We start from the raw sequence: 27303 nt of genomic DNA, 5'->3' as shown, positions 1-27303 counted from the left end.
AAATCAGTCTTCTCTTTCGGGGCCGAGTGTGTTTCTTGAATGTCTTTATACTCTGCGTCTCTTGGCTTTTCCAGTAACCGACTGCGTGAGTTTAGCACCCTTTGCACAAAGTAGCTCTGGCTGCATTCCCTATTTACTCCTGGAGTCCCAGGTCTGATTATTTAGACTGTAGGCGGGAATTTCAAAAGTGCCTAAGCAAATTACCCTACTAACTCCAGTTGACCTTCAAAGGGAATCAGGCTCCCAACTTGCCTAGGTAACTGAAAATCCTACCGTCTGTTCCTTAGGGTTTTTTAAAACCTCCCTATAAGTACGACAAATGTATCCTGGCCTTGAATTCTTTTTTTTGTTTTACAAAGATTTCTGCTGGCTCACGTCATCAATCTCCTCTGTCCCGCAGACTGTAAACCCAGTCACAATTACGACTTTCACTTTTAATTAAGATTCTTCAGGCTTCTTGCCCTAAACTGCATCTTTTTCAAAACAATAAACAAATCATAAGAACTGATACTAATTAACATTTCTATTGCAGTAATGCCTAGAGGCCAGTCTGGGTGGGACCCCATTGTTCTAGGTGCTGGACAAATATACAGGACATGACAATTCCTGCCCCACAGAGTTGACCATCTAAAATTCCCATGGCATGATGTAGAGTCTTGCACACTGATGGGGTCTGACAAATGCCTTATGGTCATATTTAAAGCCCAGTGAAGTCAGTGGGAGCCTTTCCATTGACTCCAGTAGGCATTGGCTCAGTCCCTTAAACAGTAGCATGTCATCTCTCTTTCTAACCAAGTCCCTCTCCTATTACAATCTAGCACCTATTTACCAGTTGTGCACTTGGTCAGTGACAATCCCTCTTTTGTGATAACCTACAAACCTTCTCCCTGATTACGACTGCTCCTTTCAGTACACATGTCTTAGATGGTGCTGGACTGTCTGTGAATTAATTTTAATTTAGAGCATATTAAGTCACAAAGCAGGAAAACTAGTAAGACCTGGTGTTTCTGAGATGTTAAGTCTCTAACGACTTGCTGAATTGTTAATTCAGACATTGGCTAATCGGGCTGTTCATACCAATTCCCCTTTCTGGGCGGTCTGTAAAAACAAAAACAAAACAAAAACTTAGGGAAAGAAAACAGCATTCCCTGGAGGTTTACTGTCATACAAATCTGCGTCATAGTAAGTGAACAGCTTCATTATTTCCTTCAGTAATTGGTTGATTTTTTTTCTTTTGGTAACAGAAGAAATGTTGACCATAGCCCTTCTTTTTGTAGCCTTACTGACAGTTTGCCAACATTCAGTCTGTGTTAATAGCTTCAGAATAATACAGCCCTTGTTTTTTCAGTAGGAACATGATCTGGGGCCTGTACTGCTTTCTGGATGATCTACAGTGGCGTTATTGAACTTCTTTAAGCCAAGGGCTGATGAGAAGAGCAAAGACATACACCCAAATACAAAGATGATCCACTGGCTAAAGGCACAAGTATGTGACTTGGGACACCTGCATTCAATTCTCTGCTCTGCCAGAGGCTTCCTGTGTGCTCTTGAGCACGTCACTTACCCTCTCTCTGTACCTCAGTTCCCCAGGGGGATAACAGCCCTGCCTTTTCTCGCTGGGGTGCTGTGAGAATACATATGTGAATGTGAGAGTGCTCAGATGTGGCCAGATAAGTACCACAGAAAGACATGACAATGGGACACTTTCCAAATTGGCCCCTGTACAGAGTGAGTGAGTGTCCGTCCCTGGGGAAGAGAAGAAACAATGCAAATGGCTTGGAAACTTCCAGCAGGCGGGGCATAGAAAGTATGCTGGAAACACTGAGAAAGGTTTGACTGGTGTGTGGAGAGTGAGAAGCAGCAGTATACTTCCTGCAGGCTGCGTGCAAAGTGTCTGTTGTGACCTAGAGCTCAACAGGCGCAGGGTTGGATATTTCCCACAGCATCATTTCCTTGCAGAAGTACAAGAGCTCTTCCCCCATGGGCGAGGAAGAAGAGGGATTTGAGAAGAGAAAGTGCAGTGGGGGGAATGGAGAAGGGAGCATGTCAATTGAAAGGGAGAGCGAGGGGAATGGTGAAGTGAAGGAAGGAGAAGAAAGGGATGAAGGGAAGAGCAAAGATGTCTTGGAATGGTTTTAAAAATCTAAGGGAAGTGACAGGGAGGCAGGTGCCAGAGAGCGAAGAGATAGAGAACTGAGGAAGCCAGAGAAGATTGTATGAGATGACGACAGTGGCAAATAAATTGAGGGCTTGTTTTCATAATGAGTTACTGCATGACAAGCCAGGGTGTGAAATGAATGTAGAACACGCCAGCTTGCCGCACACTAACTGGCTGCATAGACTCTGCTCCCATGCACTAAAAGTTCTGTAGGGCAGTGCTTCTCAAGCTATGTTTTTTTTTCCAATGTGTGCGCAGACCGGCAGCCGATGGCTTGCGGACCGGCACTGGTCCATGGACCACCACTTTGAGTAGCACTGCTCTAGGGCACTTTGCCGTACTCCCGTTTCAAACAACTTGATGTACATTTCTGCTGTAGATTCACACCTTGGCACACTGCATGTAAGTTGTTGTGCAGACAGGTCTTGAGAGAGAGAAGAAATAAACTAACAAAATGAAAGACAGGGAAGAAAACTCAGGAATAGGTATCTTGAAATGTCTGGCTTATTCCTGCCCATTTCATTGCATGTGCTCCTGCCGGGAGGGCATTACTCCTTCGAGGACCGTGCTTCTGGGACAAGCTGCTTTCACGCTCACAGTTGTGTCCATGTGAACTCTTCTGCATTTGAACGTCAGCCATTCAGTGTTCAGTTATGACCCAATTACTGGAGCAGTACCTGGCAAGGACTAGCTCTTCTCATGAGGAAGGAATATTATGCCTTCTTCTGTGGCTGGTGTTTGTTTCCTATCTATGGCTGTCATTATCAATATGAACCCATCAGGGATTCACACGCTGCTTCGACCTGACAGGAGTTCAGAAAGTGGTGTTGGCAGCTGATATGTACTGGCGAGGCCAAGGACAGACAAAGTCTGAACTTGTGTCACACACCCGAATGCCCTAACCCAAGTAACCTGTGTCTGATTCACTTTTCTCCACGGTGGAAAGCTGTATGCAGCAGTGTGTTAGTGCAGAAGGATGGTATGTATATAATCTTTATGCATGCCTGAACAGGTACTATCAGCTGCCTTTCATTACTGCCCTGCTCGGTGTGAGAGATCCTCGTTATGCTAAGCAGATAGCCCATAACCAGAGCTCCCTGCTGCATGCGTAAGGATTTCTCCTTACTGTAAATGCTGTTACTGCACTTAGATAAATATTTCCCTTTCCTTATCTAGACCTTCCACCCTCACTGAAGCAACATCCACTGATCAGATGAATGTGTCATGTGCATCTCATGCTTGACAGGATGCTGCTCTCCTTGAGCGTGGTTTTAGCTGCATTTCCCTTTCCAGTGGCCATTAAGGTTTACAGACAAATTTAACTGGGAGGCAGTAGGTAGGGCACTAGGCTGGGAATCAGGAGACCTGGGCTCTATCCTTGGCTGGTCCACAGATCTACTGGTGTGACTTTGAGCACGTCACTTCCCCTTTCTGTGCTTCTGTCCCCCACCCCTACCAGCCTTTGTCTGTGTTGTCTATTTAGACTGCCAGCTCATAAAATCATAGAATATCAGGGTTGGAAGGGACCTCAGCAGGTCATCTAGTCCAACTCCCTGCTCAAAGCAGGACCAATCCCCAATTAAATCATCCCAGCCAGGGCTTTGTCAAGCCTGACCTTAAAAACTTCTAAGGAAGGAGATTCTATCACCTCCCTAGGTAACGCATTCCAGTGTTTCACCACCCTCCTAGTGAAAAAGTTTTTCCTAATATCCAACCTAAACCTCCCCCACTGCAACTTGAGACCATTACTCCTTGTCCTGTCCTCTTCTACCACTGAGAATAGTCTAGAACCATCCTCTCTGGAACCACCTCTCAGGTAGTTGAAAGCAGCTATCAAATCCCCCCTCATTCTTCTCTTCTGCAGACTAAACAATCCCAGTTCCCTCAGCCTCTCCTCATAACTCATGTGTTCCAGACCCCTAATCATTTTGCTGACTCTCTCCAATTTATCCACATCCTTCTTGTAGTGTGGGACCCAAAACTGGACACAGTACTCCAGATGAGGCCTCACCAATGTCGAATAGAGGGGAACGATCACGTCCCTCGATCTGCTCGCTATGCCCCTACTTATACATCCCAAAATGCCATTGGCCTTCTTGGCAACAAGGGCACACTGCTGACTCATATCCAGCTTCTCGTCCACTGTCACCCCTAGGTCCTTTTCTGCAGAACTGCTGCCTAGCCATTCGGTCCCTAGTCTGTAGCTGTGCATTGGGTTCTTCCATCCTAAGTGCAGGACCCTGTACTTATCCTCATTGAACCTCATCAGATTTCTTTTGGCCCAATCCTCCAATTTGTCTAGGTCCCTCTGTATCCTATCCCTGTCCTCCAGCATATCTACCACTCCTCCTAGTTTAGTATCATCTGCAAATTTGCTGAGAGTGCAATCCACACCATCCTCCAGATCATTTATGAAGATATTGAACAAAACCGGCCCCAGGACCGACCCCTGGGGCACTCCACTTGACACCGGCTGCCAACTAGACATGGAGCCATTGATCACTACCCGTTGAGCCCGACAATCCAGCCCATACTTCTTTAACTTGCTGACAAGAATACTGTGGGAGACAGTGTCAAAAGCTTTGCTAAAGTCAAGAAACAATACATCCACTGCTTTCCGTTCATCCACAGAACCAGTAATCTCATCATAGAAGGCGATTAGATTAGTCAGGCATGACCTTCCCTTGGTGAATCCATGCTGACTGTTCCTGATCACTTTCCTCTCATGTAAGTGCTTCAGGATTGATTCTTTGAGGACCTGCTCCATGATTTTTCTGGGGACTGAGGTGAGGCTGACTGGCCAGTAGTTCCCAGGATCCTCCTTCTTCCCTTTTTTAAAAGATTGGCACTACATTAGCCTTTTTCCAGTCATCTGGGACTTCCCCCGTTTGCCACGAGTTTTCAAAGATAATGGCCAAAGGCTCTACAATCACAGCCACCAATTCCTTTAGCACTCTCGGATGCAACTCGTCCGGCCCCATGGACTTGTGCATGTCCAGCTTTTCTAAATAGTCCCTAACCATTTCTTTCTCCACAGAGGGCTGGCCATCTACTCCCCATGTTGCGATGCCCAGCGCAGCAGTCTGGGAGCTGACCTTGTTCGTGAAGACAGAGGCAAAAAGAGCATTGAGTACATTAGCTTTTTCCACATCCTCTGTCACTAGGTTGCCTCCCTCATTCAGTAAGGGGCCCACACTTTCCTTGGCTTTCTTCTTGTTGCCAACATACCTGAAGAAACCCTTCTTGTTACTCTTGACATCTCTTGCTAGCTGCAGCTCCAGGTGCGATTTGGCCCTCCTGATTTCATTCCTACATGCCCGAGCAATATTTTTATACTCTTCCCTGGTCATATGTCCAACCTTCCACTTCTTGTAAGCTTCTTTTTTATGTTTTAGATCTGCTAGGATTTCACTGTTAAGGCAAGCTGGTCTTCAGCGCAAGGACCAGGGTGTATGAACATGAAGGGGTTTTTTAATTAAAAAGATCTATTTTTTTATTTAGATCAGATTTTTATTAAATACAGGTTGATTATTAAAAATAAACATTTAAAATTAAATTTGAAATTGACAACCTGTGTTAAGGCCCACACTTTTATAATCTAATAACACCATTTAAATTAAATGCAAAAAATAATATTGCACTACATGTTTGCTGCCAAGTGCTAAAGAAAGTCCAACCACTGACCTGGTGGAAGTCACTGGCTCAGCAACTGGAACCAGAGAGTGCTCAACCAGTTTTTGACAGCAGCAGCCTGCTCTGCAAGTGCAGAGAGAATATTTTCTTCATTTCAGTTTATTCAACTAGGTCAGTTCAATGACTAGTTCATTCAAAGTTAAGAAAGCAACTGGGAGCCGAAAAAGCAGGAATGCTTGTTTTCCTCTTCCAGTCTATGAATAAAAACTAGGTGTGAAAGTATGGTCTGTTAGTTCTAAAATCTTGAAGGATGTGGTGATCACAAACAGTTAGTTCAACACATTACCTACAGATAATACTTTGTTTAATAAATCAGTTAATTTTAAATGCAAAATATGTTTTGGTAAACTTACACAGAATCTAATATCCAGCATCATTAATGTAGTTTTAGTCAAGTAATTACAAAAATTGCAAATGCTGGTTTTGTGCATTTTTAGTTGAGTACCAATTTCCATGATTGACACAAATCATGAGTAGAAAATCAGTCATCTAGTAAATAAGAAAATTCACCATTTTCTGAGACTGTAAAAATAAATGTGTCTAGATCTATTTGCTAAGCAGGAGGATACAGTATAAGTATCAGATTTAGTTCTATTTAGTTGTAAATCAGCATGTTTTAATGGTTACCAACCAATGAGAATCAATTGTTCCTTAGGAAAATAACTAAAAAGTACAAATGCAAAGCACAATTAAAATCAGTTATTTAAATCAAGGTTTCCTGCTTGCATCTTTAAATCTCGATTAAAATCAGGTGATTTAAATCACTTTGATTTGAATAAATCCACCCTGGCAAGGACTGTCCCTTATGCACATGTATATCACATAGCACAGGGGGGCCCCAATCTCATTGGAAGTGTCTTGGCACTACTGATTGAACTAGATACCCATCAACCAACTAACTTTTCAGACTTAAGCTAGCATGAGGCCGTAAACTAAGTATGCACCTTCAACAACCGTGCCTACCTTGGTGAGCTTCAAAGAGTTCACATGTATCTTTAATTTGAATAATAGTCTACAGCTAAAGAACTAACTAAGGGAAGAGGATTTGTTATGCCTTTAAAGGGTCTGATCCTGCAGTGAGTTCTGCATGGGGATTCATAACAGAATCTGGGGCTTGAAAGCAGAGTTTGTAAAAATGCAGGAAGAAAGTAATCAAATTCAAGAGCTCGTCTAGCACGTACCGGCTCCAAATGCAAAGAAGAAACTCTTGTCAGGGTACTCCTCCAGCAGGTCCTTCACTCTCTTTCCCATCCTCTCATTGCGCTTGTAGATCAGCTCCTGGCGGAAATAGCTGTCTATCTCTTGGGCAGTAATGCGCTCGTGGGGTGGCAGGGTGGCGTTAATGAAATTTGGGACCTAGGCAAGAAAGAAAAATCTTTGTGGGAAATGACTTTATTCCACTGGTGTATTCCAAGGAGATGAAGATTGTCAAGGTCAGGCATCGAGGAGCCTGGCATTCCCCCTCACTCCCCACAAAAAACATGTACAGCAGAACAAAAACCCCTTCTCAATGAATTTTTAAAAATGTTCCAGTTCTCCAAGTATGTGATTTTACAACCTGAATTTGTTTTAGCTTGATACAAAGAAAACAGTCATTCTGGGTTTGTCAGATAGTAGCTCTTGAATCCTACTTGTACAGCTAAAGGAAATCCGTATTTGTCATTTGCTATCTTTAGCTTCATACCTTTTCCCTAAACCCACCAAGTATTATAACATTAAGATCATAGGGACAGTGTCACATGAGCCATTTGCCTGCTGTCCCGCAAGCCGCGCTGGTTGGGGGAGAATAATAACCAAGCAGCTAGGGTTGGTCAAAAAATTTCAACGTTTTTCCCAAAAAGGGACAATTTTTTCATAAAGAACGTTCCCATTTTTCAACCAGCTCCATGTGCATCATTTACAAGGTAGTCCCCAGTCCTGATGTCATTACAGCATCCTTTAAACATTCGTTCTCAAACACCCCTCACACACGCACCCCAATAACCCCAAATCCACCTTTGGTTGCCTGCTGCAACCCCCCTCTCCCACAATCCTTTGCCATTCTTTGGGACCAAGGGGCACCAGTGCCCAAGGCCCCTGCAGTGGCAGGGAAATGATGAAGTGAGACATACCCGGATAATGCACTGGCACACTGCAGAGGAAGTTGAAAAACCCCTGAGGTCACGGTCAGCCGCACCTGGAGGGAAATTCCTTCCTGACCCCACCCCACACATTGTGATCAGTTTGACCCTGGGCATGTGAGCAAGAACCAGCCAGCCAAGTATCTGAGAGAGAGAATGCTCAGTACCACCTCAGAGCCCTGGCCTGCCCCATCCAACATCCCATTTCCAGCTGAGGCCAACCCTGATGCTTCAGAGGAAGGAGATTAAAAAACAAAACCGCCCAGATTCAAGGGGGCGAGAGGGGGAGTAAGTGCTGTAACATTGAGGAGCTCCAGGAGGAAGACAGTGCCTTGCTCATTCCTTCCCCTCGTTGGCTCCCACAGAATTTGGCAGGTTTTGGTATTTTTTGTCGTTTCTCCGCCAATGGGGTGTGAGCACTTCCCAGATCATATCCAACTGGTTTGGAATTGCTGTTTTAACTGATTTAGACTATTAGGGCTGCAGTGAGGTCACTCTTTGACCTAGCTCACATAGAATCTGTCTCCGAGGTGAGCTTTATGAGGTGGAGAAAAAGGACTCTCGTGTAGGTGAAGAGCAACTTGTCCCTCAGAGACATGAGGCATGGTATCAACAGAGCAGTTCTCTCCTCGGGATGGGAAGTAAGGTTAATCGCCTGTAATCTGTAGTAATTGAATAAAATAAACTTGTCTAATCTGTATGGTCATCTGTGAAATGGGGATAATGATGCTCGCCTCCTTTGTTAAGTGCTTTGAGATCTGTGGAGGAAAATGCTAAAAAAGAACTAGGTGCTATTTATTATTATCGTTGCCAACAATTCACTCAGCTGCAAAGGCACCCCGAGGCGATGGTGAGGTGTGCACAACAACAAAGAGACAGTGACACACACACAAAGCTCAGTGCCAGGAGACTGGCACAATGGGCTGAACATGACAGTAGCTTCAGCTCCGCAGCGCACCCCACTGAACGTGCTCTGCCACAGAGGGAAATGTTAGATCGGCAGGGAACCCCTCCCACCACCGAGCTCTCACTCAGCTCTGCTAGGTTGAGACCTACGTTTTGATTGATGTACATAAGGGGCTAGGCAGAACCTCACACTCAGAAGTAACAGAGGTCTAATGTCTGAGACCCAGCCACCACCCTGACAAGGCCAAATGATTCCTTACAGGGCGTTTTCTTGTCGTTTATAGTATCAGAGCACTGGGGATTCCATCACGCTGCTTGGGAGACTGTTCCCGCAACGGACTCTGCGTGTCATCATACGTTTTTCCTGATATTCAATCTAAACCCAATCTTTCTTTATTTCATCCCAGTTCTCCTACTTAGGCCTTGTCTGCACTACAGAGTTGTATGGCGTTAACTCCATCGCCGGAATGTGGATGCAGTTACGTACACACATACATATTATACCAATATAGCTATTCCCATATGGGAAGGGGAAGAGCTCTACTGGTATAAAACACTTTTATACACCCATACAAGTTGCATGCAGGATTGCACTGGTATCATTATTAACTAACAGACAGAGTTACACCCATACAAAACCTGTACACAAATCAGGCCATATACACCCTTCTGCCCTCCTACATAATCCCTCCTCCCCTTGCGCTGACATGCTTTCAACACAATCCTCTTAGACACCTCTTTGCTGCCATGAGTCTCCACCAAATAACTGGGCTACAAAAAAGCACGGTTAAATGCAAAGCATGCTCCGTCCCAAGACAGCGATAGGAATATATATCAAAATGGCACGTACTCTAGAAGTGCAAACAATCCAAGGAGCTCAAAGGGCTTGACAAAAATGAAGTAGCCAATCCATGAACCACTGTGAGGAGGTGACTGCCCTCCCCACCATAGGCGCTGACTTCTGCTGGCACCAGTGGATGCTCGACCCCCGACTGTCCCTGACCCCACCCCAACTCCACCCCTGCCCCTCCCACCCCTACCCTGCCCCCGATTGCAACCCCTTCCCCAAAGTCCCCACCCCAATTCTGCCCCCTCCCTGCCCCTATTCCAACCCCTTCCCCAAATCCCCGCCCCGGCCCCACCTCTTCCCTGCCTCCTCCCCTGAGCGCGCCACGTTCCCGCTCCTCCCCCTTCCCTCCCAGAGCTTGTTAAGCTGCAAAACAGCTGTTTTGTGGAGGCAAGCACTGGGAGGAGAAGCGGGGACACAGCGCGCTCAGGGAAGGAGGCAAAGGCGGAGGTAAGCTGGGGCAGGGCGGGGAGCTGCCGGTGAGTTCAGAGCACCCACCAATTTTTCCCCGTGGGTGCTCCAGCCCCGGAGCACCCACGGAGTCGACGTCTATGCTCCCCACTGCCAAGATGGGGGAAATACAGGCATTAAAATGCTTGTGATTTGTCCAGTGTTACATAGGTGCCAAAGTGAGGCTCACATGCATGTGTCACTATTCGCACCAAAAGCCTGGGCCTCCTCTCCACTGGGACTAAACTGACTCTTCCCTTATACAACCTAATGCCAAAGGGGCCTTTAAAAAATAAAAGTGACCTCTCGGAGCTTTGGTGCTAAAATTAAACAGTCAGACATCCTGTTTGTCTCAAAGAAAAGGCCAGGGAAGACTCCGCTGTCTACAGGCAACAAGCTAGAGTATAGGACAGAGCATGTTCTGGTCCTGGCTGGAGAGAAAAGCAGCCACTCAAGTCAGCCAGTTAGCAATCTTTACCCACATTTGCGAAGGGGCCTATCGAAGGAAAGGCAGTGTGAGCTAGCAGTTAGAGAAGCAGACCAGGAGTGAGAGGATCTTTGTCCTGTTCCTGACTGGCATAACCAGGATCAGCATCTGGCCCAATGTAAACCAGCTGTAATTCGAATGACATTTCTCCGGATCTAGAGCAGTGTTCTCACATGCAGAATCTGGCCCTCTGCCAACGACCTGCTGAGTCATCTTGGGCAAGTCCCACAGGGCCTGATTCTCCCAGGTGCTGAGAGCCCACAAGTGAAAATCAAATCCAGGGGAGATGGAAGTGTTCAGCACATTTGAAACGCAGGCCACGAATCTCTTGCTGTCTCATTCTCCCCGTCTGTAGGATGGGGGTGATCATTCTTAACTCATCACCAGGAAAGAACCTTATGGCCTGATTCTCCTCTCCATTGCACTGGTTCCACCGCCCCAGTGAGAGGCAACCTGACCCCTTGGTTCTAGGCTGAAGGGGCGATGTGTTAGATAAATAATTGCAACCTGCGGGAGGGAGAGCTCAGCAGAATACATGGCAGTGGAGCAGCAAAAGGGGTGTTCAACCGGGGCAAAGCTGTGCAGCATAAAACAAACCACACAGCTTAGCATGCTAAAATTAGCAGTGTGGATGCTGCAGCTTGGGCGAGAGCTCGGGCTGTCGCGCCCACCCGAGCCCCTGGGTCTGAGCTCAGGTGGCTAGACCAAGTCTCCGCCGGAGCCACAAAATCCACGCAGCTATCTGAAGAAGCCTAGCTTGCACGGATCTGTCACCCTGGGCTGGGAGGGTCACTCCCAGCTGCAGTGTAGACGTACCCTCTTAAGCCTGGTCGACACCAGAAGGTTTTGCTGGCATTGCTATGTCAATTAGGAGGGTGAAAGAAATCACACCCCCGACCAACACAGCTAAATCCCTACGGTATGTGCAGTTATACCAGCAACAATGTCCTTTTGCCAGCATAGCTAATTCTGTTTGGGGAAATGGTTTACGGTCTACTGGCAAAAGCACTCTTTTGACACTCTAAATTGTACCTCCACAAAGGGGAGGAGGACAGATACACCTGTATATCGAGCCTGGCAAAGCCTGTTAAGCATACAGCCCCTCCTCAGCACACCTATGCTAGGGAAGCCAGAGTTAACCCCTTGCATGCCGGGAGCCCCGGTGTTGCTGCTGTACCTGGTCACACTAACACTAGTTAGTATGCTTGGATTGGCTGGACTCCTGAGCAAAGCTTTTAACTCTCTCAAGTTGCAAGAAACGAAAGGTTCAAATTAACAGGAACAGAAACCCCCCCAAAATCCAAATCGGGGCAGCCTGACAAGAAGGCAGGCACAATCATTTGAAACATCCCCCCCCCCCCCATTTCTCCCCTTCCCGTTTCTACCACACTAAACAGAACAATAAGTGGTTCCACTTATTGGTAACAATTCTCAGACCTTTCCGGAGTGGAAGCAGCGCTGTCCGTTGAAGGACGCTGGCATGGCAGAAGGGCAGAATCAGGGGATTCTCTGGCAGTCAGGGACAGGTGGGAAATACCAGGGGGTGCAGCGGCAAGACTCACTTGAGAAGTGTCATGGCTGAAGATGATGGAGTTGAGGTCCCCACAGTTGTAATGCTCGATAAGGTCCTCGGTCGTATATGGGGTCTGGAGACTTCCTGCTCGGAGGCTCTCCTGCTGCAAGAGAGTCTGATTCAAAGCAAAGATCACCTGAGGGAGGGAGGAGGGAGGAAAAGACAGAGTTCCTCATAAGTGCTTAACTCACTGGCTGTGAAGATAAATATGAACAAGAATCTTCAACTCTACTCCCACTCCAAGTGTGGTAATCCACATGCTTCACCAACCCACCCTTCCTGCAGAGGTATAGCTATTTACACATCAGAAACAACAGAGTACACTGCCTTGTGGGGGCAGGGGAATCTATCCTGCCTCCCCTCCTGCTCACCCGAATACAGGAGGCTGTTGGGCTCAGGGGGAGATACAGGCTGTGGCATCTCTACACATCCCTGGGGGTTGCAATAGGATGAATGACTCAGTATCTGAATGAGATCAGGGCCAGGGTAAGGGCTAGCAGACTGAGGTGCGACCCACGGAGACAGAGCAGCGGGCAGCAAGCGGAAGGGTCAGCACCGCAGACTGAGGGATTGTTTGTTACCCAGCTATGCAACTTGGGGGGAGGGGGTGTCTTTCTAGATCCTGGGCTGTTCAAACAGCAGCTGAGGCCAAGAGCACCTGGTGAGAAGAGGACTACTGGTTCTTTTGGGTGCAGACCTTGCTGGAGTTACCCATGCCTTTACCATTCAAGACTACACCTCTGTAGCACACTCTCTCTGCTTCAGGCTTCAGCTTGGGGCCATTCAGAAGCAGGAGTAAGAAGAAGTATTCTGCACTGAGCAGGGCTTCACTTAAATCCCAATTCAGGAAAGCACTTAAGGCTTGAGCCCAACTCTGTTCACTGACTTTGATGGGATGGAAACACATGCTTAGGCCTGGCCTACACTACAAGTTTATGTCAAATTTAGCAGCACTAAATGGAATTAACCCTGCACCCGTCCACATAACGAAGCCATTTTTTTCAACATAAAGGGCTCTTAAAATCGATTTCTGGACTCCTCCCCGATGAGGGGATTAGCGCTGAAATCTACATCGCCGTTTCGAATTAGGGTTAGTATGGACACAATTAGATTGTATTGGCCTCCAGGAGCTATCCCACAGTGCACCACTGTGACCGCTCTGGACAGCACTCTGAACTCGGATGCACTGGCCAGGTGTACAGGAAAAGCCCCGGGGAACTTTTGAATCTCATTTCCTGTTTGGCCAGGCGAGCTCATCAGCACAGGTGACCATGCAGTCCCAGAATCGAAAAAGAGCTCCAGCATGGACCGAATGGGAGGTACTGGATCTGATCGCTGTATGGGGAGAGGAATCCGTGCTATCAGAACTACGTTCCAAAAGACGAAATGCCAAAACATTTCAAAAAATCTCCGAGGCCATGAGGGCCAGAGGCTACAGCAGGGACGCAACACAGTGCCGCATGAAACTTAAGGAGCTCAGACACGCGCACCAGAAAACCAAAGAATCGAACGAATGCTCCTGGACAGAGCCCCAGACATGCCGCTTCTACGCTGAACTGCATGCAATTCTGGGGGGGTGGGGGGGGTCACCACTACCCACCCCTGTCCGTGGACGCCGATGATGGGGTACTCTCCACCATGCTGACAGGGAAGATGATGAGGAGGAGGAGAACGAGCTTGAGGAGAGCACACAGCACAACATTCTCCCCAACAGCCAGGATCTTTTTATTACCCTGACTGAAATACCCTCCCAACCCAACCAAGCCGGAGAAGGGACCTCTGGTGAGTGTACCTTTTTAAATACAATACATGTTTTAAAAGCAAGCGTGTTTAATGATTAATTTGCCCTAAGGACTTGGGATGCATTCGCGTCCAGTACAACTACTGGAAAAGTCTGTTAACGTGTCTGGGGATGGAACGGAAATCCTCCAGGGACATCTCCATGAAGCTCTCCTGGAGGTACTCTAAAAGACTTTTCAGAAGGTTTCTGGGGAGAGCAGCCTTATTCCGTCCTCCATGGTAGGACACTTTACCACGCCATGCTAGTAGCAAGTAATCTGGTATCATTGCATGACAAAGCCCGGCAGCGTATGGTCCTGGTGTTTGCTGGCATTCAACCAACATCCATTCTTTATCTCCCTGTGTTATCCTCAGGAAAGTGATATCGTTCATGGTAACCTGGTTGAAATACGGGAGCTGTCTTTAATACAGATGTTTTCCTGAATTAGGGCCACAGAGAGCACATAACGACAGTGCCTATAATCTGCACTGGCTGCCTGACTGAGATTCAGGTGGTGGTTTTGGGCTATAGAAGCCCTAAATGGATTTGGCACCTGACAGACCCTCTATCTAAGCAGGATGATGCTATCTGCTCTGAACACAATGCATACACACTGGACAAGATAAAACAAACATTCACCTCTTCTGGAGGTTTGCCTTTATTGTTAAGGTAAACAAGAAAAGGTTGTTTTCAGCCTTACCTTGCTCCCAAGCTTGGTTGTTCCCTACGGTTCCCCCTACAAGACCTCTTTATCCCAGCCCTTATATCCCTCTGCCTCAGAGACACTCAGCCCTTTAAACTCATCTGCTGTACCCAGTAGGAATGACCTGAGCTGACGTAAGAGCGAGTCAGCTAAAGACAAAAAGCCAGCGTCCTCAGAACCTACCACGCTCCTGTAACACTCTTCCCTTTCCTCCCACATCAGGGCAGCTGCTATTAGCAGATGTGCTAAAGCTGACAGGCCCCCGGTTTAAAGGGGTAGGGCCTTTTCCCATGAGGACACATCAACTCTGGAGCTGGTCCCTTTGCAGTGAGAGAGGCTAGAATTGCTAGCTTCCAGGACATTCTGCAAAGCTCATCCTCTTTGCCATTGGAGCAGAAGGCGGGTTGAAGGATGTGCCTGGCTAGATATGGGGAGAATTATTCCAGCCTGGGTGGCTTTGTGCCATTTGCTGTGTGGAATTTATTCTTGCTTGTTGTTTATTTCAGGTACTGCAAAAAGCACCTAGAGCTACTGGTGCTTTTCAACACATGAACGGAAGATATATAAAGATATAGATATATAGATATATATATAAAAATATTGGGTGTTTTATCACTTTTATTCTCCTTTTTTCCAAATAAAACAAATGTACCAAAATACCAAATTCATCAGAACACAAAGGAAGTAAAGAGGATTGGGATAAATATTAATATGGTTAATATCAAATCTACGGGATGTGCAAGGTGGTGAAGTGTAACCAGGGCCGGCTCTAGGATTTTTGCCACCCCAGGCAAAAAATTTTTTGGCCGCCCCAGCTTTTTTTTCATGCCCCTCCCCCAGCCCCAACTCTGCCCCTTCCCAACCCCTTCCCCAAATCCCCGGCTTCGCCTCCTCCCCCGGGAGTGCCGCATTTCCCCCCCCACAATGCTTCCTGCTGCTCCCCCTCGACAACCTCCTGCCCTAGCTCACCTCCGCTCCGCCTGCTCCCCTGAACATGCCACTGTTCCGCTTCTCCCCCCTCCCTCTCAGGCAGGGGAGAGGCAGCGCGTTCAGGGGAGCAGGCGGAGGGGAGGTGAGTGGGGGAGGGGGGAGCGCAAGAAGTAAGGGGGGGGCAATAGAGGAACCGCTCCCTGCCCCAGCTCACCTCCGCTCCGCCGCCGCCTCCCGCACGCGCGCCGCCCCTCGGCTTCTCCTCCCTCCCTCCCAGGCTTGCCGCACGAAACAGCAGTTTGGCGCGCGGCAAGCCTGGAGGGAGGGAGGAGAAGCGGAGCAGCGGAACAGAGGCGAGCTGTGGGAGCGGGGGCACATTTCTAGGGGCGGCATGGGCAGCGCCAGAATGCTGCCCCTAGAAATGTGCTGCCCCAAGCACCTGCTTCTTTTGCTGGTGCCTAGAACCAGCCCTGAGTGTAACACCACCCAGAGAAAGAATTTGTCCAGCGCCTGACTTTGGCATAACCGTAATGTTATTCTGACCACTGCTGATCAGACTGCCCAGTATCATTTCACTACTTCCTGGTACTCCCTCATCTGTCTGTATCCATCTGTTCTCACTTGTCTTATACTTGGATTGTAAATTCTCTGGGGCTGGGGCTGTCTTTTTGTTTTGTGTTTGTACAGCTCCCACCACATTGGGATCCTGGTTAAGGACTAGCATGGTAATACAAATAATAATTTGAGTCTTGTGTGATGAGTTTTGGTGTCTATACATACATGTATATAAACATATCCATGCATGCCACACAGAGATTGTTTTTTTACAAATGTGTCTGCCCAGAGGAAATTTTTTATCCATGCCCAACTATGGCAGTATGAAAATAGCGATCTCTGAATGCTATTTGACAGCAGTCTGCCTTTCGGATGGAAACAGATACCAGCATTGGTCCATGCAGTGCAATTACTCCCTCTTCAACAACTACCTTGGCTAAAATCCAATGAACAAAACCAGTGACCTCAGGCGGCCTTATTTCCTCCAAACTAGAGATCTCATGAGCACCATCAATGCCTCATAGGAGACATTAGTATTGTTTTTGTAAACTGTTTTGGACTGGTGACCTTTGATGGAAAATGTAAAGGTTTCCCCAACCAGTGCTCAGAGGTCCATGGATGCATATACCAAATGTCAAGATTATAAAACAATGGGAACATGGGATTTAATCATGTCAGTCTGTCCCTCCCCATTGTATGTGCCTGCCTTCTGATCAACAGATGAGAATGCAGAGATTACAGAGCTATGTTCACACAATGTGAAATGATGTTGCCTTCATTACAACCAAACCTGACTGCCTACTCACAAAGAACTTTTTACTTCGGTGTATATATAGACACAATCTGTTTCAATCTCCTCAAGACACAAAAAACAGCACTTAATGCCCACATTTTTCAGGTACTGCAGGAATTCTGTTTCTCACTCCAATAGCACCCCGCTAAGGGCATGTCTACCTGAGGAAGTTCAAGAAAGTTAAACCAGGTTAACTAAAGGTGTGAATTTAAAGTGCCTCAGGGTAGTTTACACTGCAGCCGTGGTGTGATTTGCAACTCGTGTAGACATATCTGCAGTAGCTGTATTCTAGCTAGCTTGCTAAAAATAGAAGTGAAGATGCTGTGGCACAGACTTTCTGTGTAAGCTGCACAAGCAAGCACATATCTGGTGGGGTTTGGGGGGTGGGAGACGGGGCATCTTCACTTCTATTTTTAGAAGGTTAGCTAGAGTATAACTACGGGTATGTCCACATGAGTTGCCATGCACACCCCTGGCTGCAATGTAGACGTACTCATTGTTAAAATGCATTAAATCCCTCTGTGGATGCTCTCATTCAGAAGTGGCCTTAGCCCTGGTCTACACTAGGAGCTGAGGTCGAATTTAGCAGCGTTAAATCGATTTAACCCGTCCACACAACGAAGCCCTTTTTTCCAACGTAAAGGGCTCTTAAAATCGATTTCTTTACTCCACCCCCCACAAGGGGATTAGCGCTGAAACGGCCTTGCCAGGTCGCATTTGAGGTAGTGTGGACGCAATTTGACGGTATTGGCCTCCAGGAGCTATCCCAGAGTGCTCCATTGTGACCGCTCTGGACAGCACTCTCAACTCAGATGCACTGGCCAGGTAGACAGGAAAAGGCCCGCGAACTTTTGAATCTCATTTCCTGTTTGGCCAGCGTGGCAAGCTGCAGGTGAGTGCAGAGCTCATCAGCAGAGGTGACCATGATGGAGTCCCAGAATCGCAAAAGAGCTCCAGCTTGGACCAAACGGGAGGTACCAGGATCTGATCGCTGTATGGGGAGAAGAATCCATGCTATCAGAACTACGTTCCAGTTTTGGAAATGCCAAAACCTTTGTCAAAATCTCCCAGGGCATGAAGGACAGATGCCATAACAGGGACGCGAAGCAGTTCCGTGTGAAACTTAAGAAGCTGAGGCAAGCCTACCAGAAAACCAGAGAGGCAGATGGCTGCTCCGGGTCAGAGCCCCAAACATGCTGCTTCTATGATGAGTTGCATGCCATTTTAGGGGGTTCAGCCACCACTACCCCAACCGTGTGCTTTGACTCTGTCAATGGAGAGGGAGGCAACATGGAAGCAGGTTTTGGGGACGAGGAAGATGAGGAGGAGGAGGTTGTAGATAGTTCAGAGCAAGCAAGCGGAGAAACCGGTTTTCCCGACAGCCAGGAACTGTTTCTCACCCTGGGCCTGGAGCCAGTACCCCCAAAACCCACCCAAGGCTGCCTCCCAGACCCTCCAGGCGGAGAAGGGACCTCTGGTGAGTGTACCTTTTTAAATAGTATACATGATTTAAAAGCAAGCGTGTTTAATGATTAATTTGCCCTGGCACTGGCAGCCAGTACAGCTACTGTTAACGTGTCTGGGGATGGAACGGAAATCCTCCAGGGACATCTCCACAAAGCTCTCCTGTATGTACTCCCAAAGCCTTTGCAAAAGGTTTCTGGGGAGGGCAGCCTTATTCCGTCCACCATGGTAGGACACTTTACCACGCCACGCCAGTAGCACGTAGTCGGGAATCATTGCAGAATAAAGCATGGCAGCGTGTGGTCCCAGTGTTTGCTGACATTCAAGCAACATCCGTTCTTTATCTCTCTGTTATCCTCAGGAGAGTAATATTATTCATGGTCACCTGGTTGAAATAGGGTGCTTTTCTTAAGGGGGCATTCTGAGGTGCCCATTCCTGCTGGGCTGTTTGCCTGTGGCTGAACAGAAATGTTCCCTGCTGTTAGCCACGCGGTGGGGGGAGGCAAAATGCGACCTCGTAACGAAAGCACATGTGCTATGTATGTAATGTTAACAGCAAGGTTTACCGTGAAAGAGTGTACCCATTATTCTATAAAATGTGTCTTTTTAAATACCACTGTCCCTTTTTATTTCTCCACCAGCTGCATGTGTTTCAAGGATCACAGGATCTTCTCCTTCCCGGAGGCTAGTGAAGATTAGAAGGCAAAAAAACCGCACTCGCGATGAAATGTTCTCTGACCTCATGCTGTCCTCCAACACTGACAAAGCACAGACGAATGCGTGGAGGCAGACAATGTCAGAGTGCAGGAAAGCACAAAATGACTGGGAGGAGAGATGGCGGGCTGATGAGAGTAAGTGGTGGGCTGAAGAGAGGGCTGAAGATGATAGGTGGCGGAAGCATGATGAGAGGAGGCAGGATTCAATGCTGAGGCTCCTATAGGATCAAACTAATATGCTCCAGCATATGGTTGAGCTACAGAAAAGGCAGCTGGAGCACAGACTGCCGCTACAGCCCCTGTGTAACCAACCGCCCTCCTCCCCAAGTTCCATAGCCTCCTCACCACACGCCCAAGAACACGGTGGGGGGGCCTCCGGCCACCCAGCCACTCCACCTCAGAGGATTGCCCAAGCAACAGAAGGCTGGCATTCAATAAGTTTTAAAGTTTTAAAATGCTGTGTGGCCTTGTCCTTCCCTCCTCCTCCCTCCTGGGCTACTTTGGTAGTTATCCCCCTATTTGTGTGATGAATCAATAAAGAATGCATGAATGTGAAGCAACAATGACTTTACTGCCTCTGCAAGCAGCAAGGGGAGGGTGGTTAGCTTACAGGGAAGTAGAGTGAACCAAGGGGGTGGGGGGTTTCATCAAGGAGAAACAAACAGAACTTTCACACCGTAGCCTGGCCAGCCATGAAACTGTTTTTCAAAGCTTCTCTGATGCGCACCACGCCCTCCTGTGCTCTTCTAACCGCCCTGGTGTCTGGCTGCGCGTAACCAGTGGCCAGGCAATTTGCCTCAACCTCCCACCCCGCCATAAACGTCTCCCCCTTACTCTCACAGATATTGTGGAGCATGCAGCAAGCAGTAATAACAATGGGAATACTGGTTTCGCTGAGGTCTAAGCGAGTCAGTAAACTGCACCAGAGTGCTTTTAAACATCCAAATACACATTCTACCACCATTCTGCACTTGCTCAGCCTGTAATTGAACAGCTCCTGACTACTGTCCATGAGCCATGGCATTAAGGGGTAGGCTGGGTCCCCAAGGTTAACTATAGTCATTTCAACATCCCCAACAGTTATTTTCTGGTCTGGGAATAAAGTCCCTTCCTGCAGCTTTTGAAACAGACCAGAGTTCCTGAAGATGCGAGCGCCATGTACCTTTCCCGGCCATCCCACGTTGATGTTGGTGAAACGTCCCTTGTGATCCACCAGAGCTTGCAGCACTATTGAAAAGTACCCCTTGCGGTTTATGTACTCGCTGGCTTGGTGCTCCGGTGCCAAGATAGGGATATGGGTTCCGTCTATGGCCCCACCACAGTTAGGGAATCCCATTGCAGCAAAGCCATCCACTATGACCTGCACATTTCCCAGGGTCACTACCCTTGATATCAGCAGATCTTTGATTGTGTGGGCTACTTGCATCACAGCAGCCCCAACAGTAGATTTGCCCACTCCAAATTGATTCCCGACTGACCGGTAGCTGTCTGGTGTTGCAAGCTTCCACAGGGTTATTTCCACTCGCTTCTCAACTGTGAGGGCTGCTCTCATCTTGGTATTCTGGCACTTCAGGGCAGGGGAAAGCAAGTCACGAAGTTCCATGAAAGAGCCCTTACATATGTGAAAGTTTCACAGCCATTGGGAATCGTCCCAGACCTGCAACACTATGCGGTCCCACCAGTCTGTGCTTGTTTCCCGGGCCCAGACTCGGCATTCCACCGCATGAACCTGCCCCATTAGCACCATGATGCCCACATTGCCAGAGCCCGTGCTTTGAGAGAAGTCTGTGTCCATGCCCTCATCACTCTCATCACTGCGCTGACGTCACCTATTCGCCCGGTTTCACTTTGGTAGGTTCTGGTGTTGCATATACTGCTGGATAATGCGCGTGCTGTTTAATGTGCTCCTGATTGCCAAAGTGATCTGAGCGGGCTCCATGCTTGCCATGGTATGGTGTCTGCATAGGTAACCCAGGAAAAAAGGCGCAAAACGATCGTCTGCCGTTGCTTTCACGGAGGGAGGGCCTGACGACATGTACCCAAAACCACCCGCGACAATGTTTTTGCCCCACTAGGCATTGGGATCTCAACCCAGAATTCCAATGGGCGGCGGAAACTGCAGGAACTGTGGGATAGCTACCCACAGTGCAAAGCTCTGGAAGTCGATGCTGGCCTCAGTACTGTGGAAGCACTCTGCCGAGTTAATGCACTTAACGCACTTAGAGCATTTTGTGTGGGGACACACACAATCGACTATATAAAAATGATTTCTAAAAAAACGACTTCTATAAATTCAACCTAATTTCTTAGTATAGACATACCCTTAGTTTCCTTCAGCTTAATTCACTTTGGAAGTACATTAAACTGAAGTGGATTAAGGACATTTCTGAACAAGTGTGTCCACACTGGGATTTCAGGAACTTTAACTAAGGCCCTTTAATTTCACACTTCTGGTTCATTTTGTTTAATTTCCTGTATAGGCAAGCCCTAATTGACGCTAAAGACTAGAGGGGGCCTACTCAGACAAAGGTCAGCTCTACACTTTAAACCCGTGGTTCTTAACTAGGGGTATGCATACCCCTGGGGTACACAGAGATCTTCCAGTGGGTACATCAACTCATTTAGATATTTGCCTAGTTTTACAACAGGCTACGTAAAAAGCACTGGCAAAGATTGTACAAACTAAAATTTTATAGACAATGACTTGTTTATACTGCTCTACATACTATACACTGAAATGTAAGTACAATATTTATATTCCAATTGATTTATTTTATAATTATATGATAAAAATGAGAAAATCAGCAATTTTTTCGTAATAGCATGCTGTGACACTTTTATATTTTTGTGTCTGATTTTGTAAGCAAGTGTTTTTAAGTGAGGTGAAACTTGAGGGGACACAACACAAATCAGATCCCTGAAAGGGGTACAGTGGTCTGGAAAGGTTGAGAGCCACTGATTTAAACTTTTCCTGGTACAGAAATGTCAGTTGGGGTGTGATCTTTACCGTCAAAAGCCCTAAGATAGATGCGATTTTACCAGCAAAAAAGTGCTTTGGCCGGAATGGCATATTTTGTTCCGGGATCTAGTATATGCAGTAAAAGCACTCTTGCTGGGATAAGGTGCATCTCCACTAGGAGGCCTCATTAAATTTTGTGAATCAGTGAGATCGCGAACACACAACGAAGCGAGGACATTGTGCCATAAAGATGCAGTTTAAAACTAAAAACTACAATTGACAGAATAAAGATTTAATCTTTTCAAACCTATTACAGGACACTGAGATGTACTTCACAAAGCCTTACTAATATAAATATTCACTACAACCCTTGGCTCACTACTCTTCGCTGAAAGGTGGGAGCTGTCCACCACAGAAGTGTGAAGATCAGCAACGGTCTACTGGATAGTCAGAGAGGTAAAGCAGTTGTAGGAGAGGAAAAGCCTTTTGCTGTTCTAATCAGATATTCCATATTTCAGCTAGAAGATCATCTAAAGCTCCGGGATAAGGTTTTCAAAGCCACCCAAGGGACTCAAGTTTTTGGATTTTGGATGCCCAATTCCCATCTAATTTTAATGGGAACTAGGTGTCTCATGCCTTGTTCTTTCTGCAAAAGGCACCCGGGCAAGTATAGCTTTATCGAACACCAGAAACCAATTCTGCAGCTGGGGATATTGACCTCAATTGGCTGCTTTCATTTCCATTTTGGGAAGGAACTGTTCAGTCCCTATTTTCACTTTCCAGGAAGCAACACCCCCATTTTAGTTCCAACCATCTAAGCTACAGCTCTACACAGAACTGATATAGACATCCAGTAAGAACCACTTCTGAGCCAACATTTGCAGATCAGTTAGGGTGCGCTCTCCTGCTTGCATGGCACCCAGTTGTACCTTCAGCACCCCTTTGGTGTCATCAGGGGGAGCCAAAGGAACTCAAGATCAAGTCCACAGCACTGGGAGGTAGAAAAGTCAAGCTATGCCAAATGCATAGGAATCAACAGAGCCACAATTTCATGCAGTAAATTCATGGCACCAGGATCCATGCAGTGCAGGGCGGATGATGGTAGTGCTAAAAATACTCTCAGCATCAGGCTGTTAAAGCTTTGTGAGGGCATTTGTTGGAGGTAGAACGTGGCATGTTTATCAAAGAAGAGCGTATGGTTACAACGCAGCTAGCGCACAGCACGGATTGCCGAAGGAAGCTGAGGGTTTCGTTATGTTGTACTAGCATGTGTGCCTTTGTAAAGGCTCTCCTGCATTTAGGAACAGCACCTAAAATTCTCCCCACACAATTATTTTAGAGAATGGTGTCATTTCAGCTGTTTGCGATACCAGATGCTCCTTCAAATGGTGCCCCTGCTGAAAAGTTTATCTTCAGTAAACAGTCAATGATTGATAGTCCTGGGCATTTCATAGCAAGGAGAATTCCTGAACTCATGTGCTCAAGGTGTTTAATTTGTGTGACTGACTTGGTTCAGAGTTGATAACCTTATCTAGTGTTACTACTAAGAGAACATGTTAGTTCTATTACAAAGTGCTGATCTGGGAAGCCCACAGTAATTAGACTGTCAGGGTCTGATTCTCATCTCACTTACCAGGTATACTAAAGCAGGAATAGTTCTGCTGAGTTACACAGGGGTAAGACAAGTAAGCAACTGGAATCAGGCCTCCAGTTGATCTAGAGCCTTTGAATTGGATGCTGGCACCAAGTTAAAATCCCCCTGCAGCAAGAAGGAAACTGAGCTACTGTACACTGTTAGAAAAGGGAGAAGAGAATAGCAAACAGGGAAAAGCCAGACAGAAATTTGCAACAGTAAGTTGCAAGAGACCTTTACAGTTAATTCTGCATGGCTGGGGAGTGTTTAAATTAAGCCAGCTGTTTGTGTTAAGCTTGATTTTGCAAACCAATGGTACATAAGGTAGATTTCTGTTCTCCGAGTGTCTCTTGCATCACACTGTATTATATTAACTCAGAAATCTTCCTTGCGTTGAGATCCACAGGAAATCACTCCAAGTTTGTCCTTCTTTCAGAAATATTCCTCTCCTGCCCCCCACCCCAACACCACTTTCCATTAAGTGCATTCACACCAGCATCAAAGCATCTCCTGAAAAGATGTATTCCGAGAACAAAAGTAACAAGTTTATTAGAAAGGTTTTTTCCCCCTCCCACCTCTCATTTCCACTGAGATCTCTCTCTCTTCTCTCCCTCTGCCCCCCCCCCCCCTTTTTGTACTGTGGAAAAAATCGATTAAGCTCTCTGGTATATATATTGCTGCAAGTCTTTCTCCTCCCTGAGATTCCTTCAGCTGTCAGGAGACACTTGTCCCCTTTGCGGGCATTGTTGGAACAGCCTGCTAGGCTAAAGGGGTGGGGAAGAGGGAGTTAGAGCCCGGCAGATGCCTTTTTTGTCAAAGACAAAAGACCCCCTGCCATCCTCTCCACTTTTCAGCACTTTCATCCAGCCCAGATCAAAGCGCTGCTCTGCATATGAAAGGAACCTGGCATTATGAGACTCAAATTAGCCTATCGCCACCCCGCTAGCCTCCAAGTCTTCGCAACAAAAGCGCTCACATCTGTTCGATCATTTGCCTCATCTTCTATGTTTTTTTCTCAGCTCTCAGTTTTGAGGGCCATTCAACCCCTTGAATTATAGTTTGGGGGAGCATCTTCCTTGCTACAGCCCGCTCAGCCAGACAATTTGCTTTTAACTGTCTCAAGGCATCGTGGCTGCTTTGGTGTCCATTCTCAGCAACTCCCTGCATTGGTTGCCGTCACCCATTCAATTGAGTCGTGTGCTCTCTTCTCTCCTCCACTTTAAGAGCTCATTTCTCTTCTCCCTCTTCACCTGAAGGGGACCGGTCCCTCTGTGCAAGTGAGCACAGCCACCCCGAATCAAAGCGAGCCTCGAATCAAAGGCATCGTGGCAATGAAAGTCAATAATCCTCCTTTGTCATGTTAATGGTTCAAACTGAGTGCTGAGAAGAAAGCAGGGCTCCTTGCTTAGATGCAACGCACTTCTTAGATGTTCTGTGGCTACATCTCAACTCCCATTGAAGCAAAAGGCTGGGAGTGCCCTTCTCAAAGCCTGGAACCTGAACTTTCCTGCTACAGCAAGTAACCCTGCAAAAACCACTCAAGGCATGGAGACAGCAGGAGTCTGTGCAGAAGTTTCGTTTAGAGAGCTACCAGAACACTAGAGGAGGTCTGAGTATAAGCGTGCTATTAACCATCTCCTGGCAAACCATTCCCTGGCCTTATGTTGCACCTGATGTACCATGTGGAATATCGCATCAGATGGAATACACCCCGCTGCCACCCTGACAACAAAGAGAAGAGCTGAGAGAAAAGCAACACTTTCCCTTACCCAATTTGTTTTTCAGGGTTAGAATCAGATTTATTAAAAAGAGAGACAGAGAGAGAGACCGAGACCCCTTAAGGGTCTGTTCACACGACAAAACAGACTATGCCAAAGAAGGAGTAAGTGTCCTGAAATCACTTCTAGGGGCAGATCTACACTACGGGGTTAAGTCGATCTAAGTTACACAACTCCAGCTACGTGAATAGCTTAGGTCAACTTATTGCAGTGTCTACACCGCACTGGGTCGACGGGAGAAACTTGACTTACCCGTCAACTTACCTTACCTTATGCTTCTCGTTCCGGTGGAGTACCGAAGCCGACAGGCGAACGATCTGTGGTCGATTTAGCAGGTCTTCACTAGACCCTGCAAATCGACCCCTGGCAGCACTGATCCACGGTAAGTGTAGACTAGCCCTAAGTACACCTCATGTTAATAATTGTAATACTACTACCACCTTGCATTCATAGAGAATCTTTTGTCCCAGTATCTTAAAGTGCTTGACAGGCTTTAAGTTTACAACATAACTGATGGAGAAAAGAAATGATATAATTTATTTTCTCTAATCAGTGAAACCTCTCTCGCTAAATACATCTGAACAAGCTATATTTAAAGGACATGAAGCCTGCAAAGTCAATCATACCAGAATTAAGGTTGCCCATGTGTTCTAAGCAACTGCAAACAGAGTCTTATAAAGAATCAGGCAACTAACGATAGGTTTCATTGTCTGTACACACACAAACCCCTGAAAGCTTCTCCTACTGGCACAGCTGCTGAACTGACTACACCTTTCTCCAGGTGAATGCATCCACAACTCAAAGGAGACAACACTAGAACATTTAAACTCATGAAACAACCTCCAAGTCGGTATTACTATTGTGATATCTTAATCCCATTTCATAGTCCCTCTTGTCCTGACTCAGAGCAAGGCAGAAAAATCCCATGCTAAGCCAAACCCCTATCGAATTAATAAACAAAAAATCTATGGTTAAGATTTTAAGGTGGAAAGTGCATGTCATTCAGGAATTTACGGGTAAAAAAAACAACACAAGCTGGTATATTTATCCTAAAACCAAGTATTACAAACCCAGGAAATTCAGAGTTAAAACTTGACAGAAATCCCAACACACTAAGGTAAGAAATGCTCAGTTAAGTGACCCAAACAACCTTAACTCTGCTCTGTAGGGAGGCCGTGCAGTAACCCCACGACTTGGAGTGTAAGCTCTTTGGAGCAGGGACTTTTTGTTCTGTGTCTGTACAGCTCCTGGCACCATAGGTACTGACTCCGTGGGTACTTCAGGGCTGGAGCACCCATGGAAAAAAATTAGTGGGTGCTTAGCACCCACTGGCAGCCAGCTCCCCCTCTCTCCCTGCCCCCCAGCGCCTCCCTCCTGGCTGCCAGTTTGTTCAACTTTATCACAGTGCCCACCACTTCAATTACTTAAACACTGAACATGTCCCCTCAGCTCACCTGGAGCTGCTCAGCTCAGATGCACAGCCCTGCCCCCAACACTTCCCAGTTTAGTATAATTTGTGCAGAGACAGGAGAAATCATCCTTGTCCATGACCACCCAGTGTGTCTTGTTTGTAGTGACACATTAATGTGATCACATTTGCTTTTTATCTTCAGTCTTTTGAACCCTCCCTGACTCACCCAGACTCTTCAGCAATAGTTGTCATTGGTTCAGTAGCTTCATTGGCTGATTTCCTTTCAAAATAGCTTGCAAAGGTAAAGTGCCAAATTCCAGTAATGTATAAATACAGTACGTTCTGCA

General features: G+C 46.8%; 1 protein-coding gene across 1 annotated transcript in view; it reads right to left on the bottom strand.

The window, feature by feature from the left end:
* TRABD2A (TraB domain containing 2A) overlaps nucleotides 1-27303 on the bottom strand; it is a 113794-nt gene that overhangs the window by 27329 nt on the left and 59162 nt on the right. Inside the window, exons 3-4 of the mRNA XM_077816522.1 lie at nucleotides 12224-12370; nucleotides 7033-7207 (exon numbers count right to left, since the gene is read on the bottom strand). Coding sequence (XP_077672648.1) covers nucleotides 7033-7207; nucleotides 12224-12370 — 322 coding nt within the window. The remainder of the gene's footprint in view (nucleotides 1-7032; nucleotides 7208-12223; nucleotides 12371-27303) is intronic.

This window comes from Eretmochelys imbricata, chromosome 5, assembly GCF_965152235.1.
Source record: "Eretmochelys imbricata isolate rEreImb1 chromosome 5, rEreImb1.hap1, whole genome shotgun sequence".
NCBI lineage: Eukaryota > Metazoa > Chordata > Testudines > Cheloniidae > Eretmochelys > Eretmochelys imbricata.
The sequence above is the reverse complement of the archived record's forward strand: the minus strand, read 5'-3'. Positions and strand labels throughout refer to the sequence as shown.